Raw genomic sequence first — 9637 nt, 5'->3', positions numbered from 1 at the left:
TTTTTCTCTTTTAAAAAATATTGAGCAGGAAAATAAAGTCCCTCGTTAAAGCTGACTTTCCTAGACTCCATTCATAAAATTACACTGAATATGTTATTACGATTATTATAATTTAAATTTTACGTGATACTCCTAAGAATGACAACCAGATTTGGAGTACGGTCAAGGATAAAAAAAATATTCTAAGTAGGCGGGTTGATCATCGATTCTAAATTTTTGTATCTTTATTTAAAATTTATGAAATTGAAGTTTGCTTTGATTATTTTATGGATCCAGTTGTAATTTCTCTTAGGCTACCGTTGACCGGCTTCGGTGTGGGGTTATACTTTTTGCAATGGAGAACACTTTATTTGTAATTTATGAAAATGAAGTTGGAAATTAAATATGGAGCACTTCTCCAAATTTGGAATCAAACTCTAGGTTGGATTTGAAAATTTTAGAATCAAATACTAATTTTGAAACAAAGTGTAAAGTTATTTTTTTTAAAAAAAGTGATCATCATTCTTGTAAGATAGAATTTGTATACATAGAAATGACATCAAAATTGTTCAAAAAGCACAAGAATTTGTTTTGCATACAGTTTTAACTTAGTGGGTTGGGCTAAAGATTTCAATCAAATATCTCTATCCAGTATGGGCTTATTTTTCTTGGTCTTTGGGCCTTATGACTTACACTGATTCTTTTCTTTTCTTTTCATTTTTTATTTTTACATGTTAAACATAAAAAATCCACGGGGGATTCTATTGGGACAGCGCTATTTAATATGTATTTAGTTTTGTAAATGTTTGCATGTCTATCTATTTTGGAATAACTTTGAATATTTGTTATCTAAAGTTTCATATGACTGAAGTTTATGCAAATATAGTCGAAATTTGTAGTTCATGCAATTTTGTTGTTATCTTGATTTTTCTCTACTAAATTCTCAGGGATTCAAGACAACGTGTTTCTCAAATTACTTAGGATGACATGTTCTGATGTATCTAAAAATCTAGTTGATTTCAGTTGTTATTGGATCTCCCAACATGTGAATTCCTTCACCGACTACAGATTGCTTTCTCCGATGCTTTGAATGTGTTCAAAATGTTATGTAATCCCCCTATTTATAGTTTCAAGAAGCCGATTGTCCAATTGTAAATGAACTCTTTTGTTAAATTCTAATTGATTTATGTGAGTCGTCAAACTTATCACAAATGTTATGTGATTAGATTGCTTGTGTTGATCAAGACATATTGTTTGTACAATTGGCGACAAATAATTGGTTCTTCTTTTGACTGGACGTTGCCGTGTCATTTGAACACGTCACTCAACACCATATTTATTTCTTCCCTGTTTCATTTTTCTAATACTTCCTCCATCTCATTTTATATGACGCTCTTTCACTTGACACAATGTTTTTTTTTTTTTAAAAAAAAGACTTTTGAAATATATGATATAAAATAATCCTTAGATATTTATGAATCATTTTATTAAGAATAAAAAAAATTAAAGTTAAATTATTTTTAATTAAAATAAAATAATATTATTTTAAAACGGACTAAAAAAAGTGTCACATAAGATGAAAAGATGGAGTATTGTTTTTTCCACCTTAATTATGACGTTTGTGGGCTGTGGCTTTTAACTGAGCATATAAGTTAAGAATTGGGTAATCATAATTCATAATCCTTGACTAACATGCCAAATGATAATTGTAATTAATTAACACACTCATCATTATTAAGATAATACTTATGATTGAAAATGTTGGATAAAATGTTGTACTTTAGAGTTTCAAGTCAGCAACAACATTGATCATGTTTGTTTTTTAGTTGAATATTCTTCACTTTTTACAAACTCCCCACCACTCCCACCCCACCCCACTCCACCACCCCATCTTCCATTTTTTTTTCACAAGTAAAATTTTAAAAGTTTTGCAAAGTCCAATCTTCATAAATCATGCCTAGTGTCCAATTATTATGTTCCTTTTTAACCCTTTTGCATATGGCTTCATGGCACACCAAAACTTCTGCAGGATTTTCAAGTATATATTTGACCCCATGACCATTTTAGTCAAATTATCATCACAAATAAAATTGGCCGAGTTATATTTTCATGAGTTAAATTTAATACGTACTGTCAGAACGATCCATATAAGATACTATATTGCTTAATCAATCGAAAAATAAAAATAAATAGGAGTAGTCACAAAATTAATAAAGCATTTTATTAGTATTCTTTGACCACAATTTTTTTTATGTAACATATAGTACTTCTTTCTTTTCAAATTATGTAATCGTTTTCATATTTCGAGAATCAAAATAAGTTATTTTTTGACCACATTTTAAAAATATTTTAAATTATTAATCATTGTAATTTATATACGTAGTTTCCTAAGAAGGAGCAAATTTTAAATTTGAAAACTAAAAGATTTTGTGTTTAAATGTACAATCAAAATTGAATAAAAAAAACAATCCTAAAAAATAAAAAAATATCATATAAATTGAGACTCAGAAAATACAAGTCTAGCCTACTGCTTGTCTTCTTCAAAGCAAATCTAAATATCAATCCACACAATCAAATAATATCTAGATTATGTTTGTATTTACAGAAACATCGTCAACAAGCATATACCAACTAGTGCACTTTGACTTTAATTAAATATTTCGAGTTTGAGCTTCTGATTTTTTTGTTTTCAGTGTATCACCTTAAAAAATAATTCTTACCATAAGTGAATTCAAATTTAATCGAATTTCAATACAGATATCGAACGTCAAATAAAAAAATAAAAAAGCACAAGTTAATGCGCTATGACTATGGTATACAAATAAATGGATCAAGATTATACATGTTGTATTATTGGTTCTAGTCAGAGTTCCATAAGGACAAAAAGAAGAAAAGGGGCCTCTATTTTTCTTCATTTTTGAGGTGCAAATTTATCATGATTTAAATATACATCATATAAACATTTGCTTGATCACTAGATAAATATAAATAAACGTAAATTCTGATATCTTCGCAGAAAATTTAATTCTTTCGCTGTTTATTGATAATTTTAATAAACTAGAATTTAATATTCTAAAGTAGATTAAATTCCTTTATTTTTAATTAGAGGTCTCGAATTTGAACTCCTCGAAATGAAGAAAATCTTGTTGAAATGATTGTCCCTAGAAATAAGGCTTGCAATGCGCGAATTTAAATTTAATTGGGCTTCAATACAAACATCAAACACGGGATATTTTCTTTATTTTTCTTGTCTTGCCAATTTGATACATGCATGCGTGCTTGCTTTACTTATTTATTGTAAAACTATTAAGCTACTATCGGTTAAAAATATAATGAGAGGTACTACCTACCGCAGGTGAGGAGGGTGTTCACCTGAACTCCTCAGTAAAAAAAAATATATTGTGTATATGTAAGATAACTTTTTTTTTATCGATATCCCTTAGCACAAGATAAGAGGTTGGCTCAGTGGTATATCAAAGACAATTTTGAGTTTATGGCTTCTGAATTAAAAGAAAACGCAAAGTATTGATTTCTTAAAAAATTATTTGTACGGACTTTAAATCGTAATAAATACAAAGTTTAAGCCAAAACTATTGAATTCTGTCAACCAGTAGATAAATTAGAGAAATGGGAAAGTATTAACATAATTTTTGCATAAATACAAAGTTTAAGCTAAAACTATTGAATTCTGTCAACCAGTAGATAAATCAGAGAAATGGAAAAGTACTAACATAATTTTTGCATAAATATAAAGTTTAAGTCAAAACTATTGAATTCTGTCGACCAGAAGATAAATCAGAGAAATGGGAAAGTACTAACATAATTTTTGCATAAATATAAAGTTTAAGTCAAAACTATTGAATTCTGTCGACCAGAAGATAAATCATAGAAATGGGAAAGTACTAACATAATTTTTGCATAAATAAAAGAGAATTGACACTATCTCTATATCCATGATACAATGTCAATTGAAAATCCTCAAACAGAGAAATAATATTGTTTGAGTACTTGTTTCTGCAGTCTAAATTACTATATATAAACTGCTGAATTCTCCCCCAAAAATTTGTTTTTTTCTTGACATTTATGTTGGAGGACTATAACTAGTTAAACTAGCTTGATGGTATCTGGCATTTGGAGGTGGAATATACTCTTCTAGCTCCTCTTTTTCCCAATTAAGTTTTGAAGCAATATTTTCTTGGCTGGTAGAGTACTCCTGTAAAATAATACGAGGTCGTTTGGGTTAGCTTATTAAAAGTTATCGATAAGCATCAAGTACTGACATTGAATTTATAAGTAAGAAGTTACATGTTTGAATAGAAGTGTTCAAACTGATAATGAGTGATTAGTATATCTGGTGAAAATGAGTTCAAAACCACTTTTTTGTTGAAAAGACTAAAGTTATTTGCTAAAAAAAATATAAATTTAAAAGTATTTTTTACATAAAAAGGACGAATGACGGAAATAAAACATACATGATTAAAAATTGTGTTCTTGGAAGAGGTAAAAAAGTTTGTAAGTTGAAAAATCAGTAAGGGATGACTAACTAAAAGTTTTTAGTTGATATGACTTATGAACACTAAGTTTTATAAGCATTTCGAGCACTTATAAACCTATAGATACGTTAAAAAATGCTTATAAACTAGTTTACCTCGAGTTTATTCATAAGCTCTTTGGCAGTAGGGGCGGATACAAAAATTTGGCGCGCGTTAGGACAGATGAAACCTTCCTCTACTGCTTTGTCAATGAATGTCAAAAGGGAATTATAGTAACCATCCACATTCAATAGTCCTACTGGTTTGTCATGAATTCCAAGTTGAGACCAAGCAATAACTTCAAGAAGCTCTTCTAGAGTTCCATATCCACCTATAAACATTAGCACACGTTTAATCGTGTGATCATCTAATCTAACATTTTTAAGAAGAGAGTATGATTTTATTTGCTTAATTATATGTTCAAACAATGGACAATAGTTCTGTTTTTAACCAACAAAGAAACAACAAGAAATTTTACTTTTTATCTATTCGAGTTTGTAGTTAAGAATCCACAAGTTTGTCCTTAGAAAACAACATTCAGTTGAAAGTATACTTCAACAATAAAGCATACTCAGTGAAATTTCATAAGTGGGTAAATCTAGTAGTTTTGGTTCAAACTGTGTATACGTGTTAAAATATTTACTAAAATATGTGTAAATTTAGAAACCAGATTCGGAGCCTTGGGGCAATGATAAAGTTGTTTCTATATGATTAATAGACCATAGGTTCGAGCCGTGGAAGCAAACATTTATGTTTGTATTAATATATAGGTTGTCTACATCACATCTCTTGGAGTGCAGTCCTTCTCCAGACCTTGTGTGAATGCGGGATGCTTTATGCACTAGACTGTACTAGAATTCAGAACCCTTAAGTTCAATTCATATCCATCTTTACTCCTAAACATATGCATAATACATTTCTTTTTAAAACTCTAGTATTAGAGCACAACAACAACATACTCAGTGTAATCCCCGACAAGTGAGGTCTTTGACCAAAGTAAAAAGGAAAAAGAAACAAAAGTAAAAACAATGTGGTGAGAAATGACCAAGAATCTTGGAAAGGATAATGAGAACAAACCAGGTAAAGCTATAAAAGCATCAGAATGTTTGGCCATCTCTGCTTTCCTCTGATGCATATCTGCAACTGCTTTTACCTCTCCCACTGTTTCACCAGTTATCTGCAAATGCAGTACACAACACAATTATTAGTATTTTGTATAAGTCTATCCAAAAAACTAAAAACTTAGCTATTCCACATACCCAGCTTATTCATATCACAATTAATTTCGCGGGATATCTATTAGTTCTCGTTGGAACAAGGCATAGTCATACCAAATCTGTACTTCTTTTTTTATTTTATAATCATGTGTGTGGTATTATTTGTTATTTCATGTGTGTGGGATTACACTAGATATGTTGTAGTGTGTTTGAGCCAATTTGTAGCATTTCGACTAATTTCATGGGATACCTATTACCTCCTACCAACACAAATACCAATAGTTTTGTCCACTAAAACTTGAACATAACTCTCAACTTTACTTAATGGCCACAAGGCTAAAATCTTTAGGTGCTCATAGCAAAATTGTATATATGTGACAAGAATAGGACAAAATTGGAAGAATATGAATGGGAAGTACATGACAAAGGGAAGGAGAACAAAAAGGAGATGATGAGGGTTCCAAATTCTAGAGTAGCCTCCTCACTCAAGTCTCATCATGTGAGAGCAAAGCAATAAGTGAAACTTTCTATCATTACAATGTTTAATTTGAATATCCATTTGATTGGAAGACTTAGTAAATGGACCATGACTGGCTAAATCAACCAACTAGGTGGGGGCTTGGTGGAGGACTTAACATTACATTTGGCTTTGGTGGTATTTTAAAAGGTTCAAATCCTAAAGTGTCTCCAGAGTGGTCAAGCTGTGTAGATCAATGATCCTTTTGTTTGCTTCTTTTGACTTTTAAGTATAATTTAAGTATTTTGTGTTCACGTAGGATTTTAGTAAGGCTTGACCGATTCCATCACTTGAACCTGACCTATAGGTTACTGTAAAGTTCCCCTTAATGTACAAGATCATAGTAAAGGATAGCGCGATGCACAAAGCATCCCACGTTCACACGGAGTTAGGAGAAGGGGCCGCACCTAAAAATGTGTGATGTAAGTTGTCTACCTTGACACAAACATTAGTGATTGATTCTACAGTTCGAACCACCATAACTTAAAAATCACACAGAAATAACTTTACGTTGCTTCAAGATTCTCCTTTATGTACAAGAACACATTAAAAGGAAGTCCATTACACAAAGTATCCTGCATTCACACAGTATTAGGAGAAGTGTCGCACCTAAAAAGGTGTGATGTAGGCAACCTACCCTAACGACTCAAACCCATAACCTATAGGTCACATAAAAACAACTTTACGTCACTCCAAGGCTCCCCTTCATCTAAAAGAACACAATAAAGAGCAACTTAGTACACAAAACATCTCACGTTCATACAGGGTTCTAGAAAAGGCCACACCTAACAAGGTGTGATATAAACAACTTACTCTTTCCACGGCTCGAACTGATAACCTATAGGTCACACAGAAATAATTTTACATTGCTCCAAGAACATACTACCTCTATTATTTTAGATATTTTTTTTTCTTTTAGATGTCTAAAGTAGCAAAGAGGACCCATCTACTTACCATAAGGGGGACCAGGAGAAAGGAAAAGGAAAGGAAGGAGACAAGGAAAAGGTTGGATTTTAAAAAAAGAAAAGATGGAAAGCAAAATAAACACAAACAACCAACTAAATACTAACAAAAATTCTGTTTTTTCACTTTAGGTATGTCCCATGCCGACAAGTCCAAGAACCATGTCCAAAGATAATAAAGATGAGGTTGAAATTCTAGCAATAGACCACCACAAGATCAACAAAGAATAAGAACCAAAAAAAAAATATATATGCTAAATATCTCATGTTTCTCCTTCCTCTCCTCTTACCTACATTGTTCGAAATCTTCAAAAATATCGTCAGATACGTATTGGATCCTCCAAATATAATATTCCTACCATTTCAACTTATTTGTCTAGTTTTTGACTTGGTACGGAGTTTAAGAGAAATAAATAAGACTTTAGAATTTTATGGTCTTAAACTAAAAATATGTAAAATGTATCAAAATGTGTTTTAATCTTGTGGTCTCACAGATGTCACATGGAAAGTTAATCATACTATCTTCAGGAGCTAAGCCTGGCCTCTTACAAGTCTCAATTGAGGCAGAAAAAAGACGGATTCTTAACCCGATGGGGGAGAAACAAAAGAATCACCAGAAAAATGAAAGAGACATTCTTTTTAAAATTAGATTAAAAATGAAATTAAGACAAATAAATTAAAACGGAGAAGTATATTTTTGAGAATCTGATACGAATGCAACAATATTTTGAATAATCCGAACAACACAAATGCAAGCAATTTCAAGAAGAGAATAAAAAGAGACTTCAAATGTTACTAGTAAGGTTAAGAAACATACCTCTCTAGGCATGAGTGTCCTTGGAATCACACTGAATACAAGAACATGATAAATTTTAAGTCAGAGTGTGTGCGATCATAACTAACCTGTTATAGCAAATAATTTATCTTATTTTTCATATTACAAGTTCAAAATTTTATAAAATATTACAATATGTATTAATCTTTTAAGTGATAATGTAGACGCAGAAACTTACCCAAGGACATGACGACCACCACTGTAAACTGCTTGAGAGACCAATCCCATCAAACCAATACTTCCTCCTCCATAAACTAAGTCTATGTTTCTTGATACCTTTGTATACAACCAAAAAGAGTAATGTCATAAAGCTTAAAGTGGATAATTACATAACAATAACATATTCAGTGTATTCCTTCTGCTTTATCTTATTTCATAAAGATAGACATGTTATTTCTAATATTTATCTTATTTCATAAAGATAGACATGTTATTTCTAATATTAACCTTGGCTTAAATAAATAGTGGACAATCATAGTTCTTTAAAAACTTAATCAAGAAACTAGGGGTAGGGTAGGGTAGGGTAGGGTGGGGTAGAATGGAAAGAATGTTATAAAATTGGCCCCTTGTGTTCGAAAAATAACTTAATGACACATTTGTTACAAAACATCAATTAGAAAAAGTTTCAAGAATGCTCTTTCAAAGTATAAAGCCTTCAAATATGAATTTATAGTAGCAAGACTCAAGTCACTTATTTTTTCATAATTATGGTATTCGAGCTAATTTACACATAGTTTCATGGGGTAGGGTGAATCAAGACTCAAGTCACTTCCTTTTTAATAACTATGGTGTTTATGCCAATTTGTGTATAATTTCACGGGGTAGGGTGAATTAAGATTCAAGAAACTTCCTTTTATTTTTATAACCGTGGTATTCAAACCAATTTAGCATAATTTCACGGGGTATCGATTGCCTCCTACTAGCATGAATACCAGGTCAAAACTAGGATAAATAGAAAGAAATCATCTAATTTTTATGCTTCCACTAAAATTTGAACTTGGAGGAGGGGGGGAGGGGGGGTTATGTCCTATGTTTTCCTAGTTATAATTATAGGAAATAGAATCATTTGTGCAACAACAAGTCCATTCTTGTACACAAAATATTGAAAACAGAGTTAAAAAAAACAGAGAATTTTTACTCACCAGTTCTTTCCCAAGCTCAACTGCAGCCTCTTTATAGCTGCTCTTCTTGCCAGGACTACTCCCACAGAACACACAAATTTTCTTGAACTTTGATTGCTTCATTTCATTCTCCAACTTCTCCATCTCCATTTTTCTTTGTATAAAATGTGTGTTGAGTAGTTGCTTAACTGCTTGCTTTGCTTGTGTATATATATTGGTGTTACTGATAGTGGCCTTTTTGTAGTAAACCTCCAACACTACACCCCACACACTTGGAGGTGGTGTAGGGCCCAAGGTGGTAGTATGCAAATATCCATTAAGACAAATACATTCCATACCCTACTACTCACTCACCTTTGACAAAATACTAGTACTACTTAATAAATGATTGTTGAAATTTTTTTACATTCAGGACCAGACATCTGAAGCATGAACAATATAATGTTAACGCCAATATTGAAAAACCAAGAATCG

At 31.4% G+C, this 9637-nt stretch overlaps 1 protein-coding gene across 1 annotated transcript; it reads right to left on the bottom strand.

Annotated features, from left to right (window-relative positions):
• Nucleotides 1-3871: 3871 nt before the first annotated feature.
• On the bottom strand, nt 3872-9365 carry LOC129902388 (cytokinin riboside 5'-monophosphate phosphoribohydrolase LOG3-like). Its single transcript, XM_055977613.1, has 6 exons — nt 9185-9365; nt 8221-8318; nt 8025-8055; nt 5589-5688; nt 4628-4842; nt 3872-4192 (listed from the first exon to the last, which is right to left on the bottom strand). The coding sequence occupies exons 1-6, from the start codon at nt 9311-9313 to the stop codon at nt 4061-4063; spliced, it is 705 nt and encodes a 234-aa protein (XP_055833588.1). The 5' UTR covers nt 9314-9365; the 3' UTR covers nt 3872-4060.
• Nucleotides 9366-9637: the final 272 nt, after the last annotated feature.

Source organism: Solanum dulcamara, chromosome 9 (genome assembly GCF_947179165.1).
Source record: "Solanum dulcamara chromosome 9, daSolDulc1.2, whole genome shotgun sequence".
Lineage (NCBI taxonomy): Eukaryota > Viridiplantae > Streptophyta > Magnoliopsida > Solanales > Solanaceae > Solanum > Solanum dulcamara.
The sequence above is the reverse complement of the archived record's forward strand: the minus strand, read 5'-3'. Positions and strand labels throughout refer to the sequence as shown.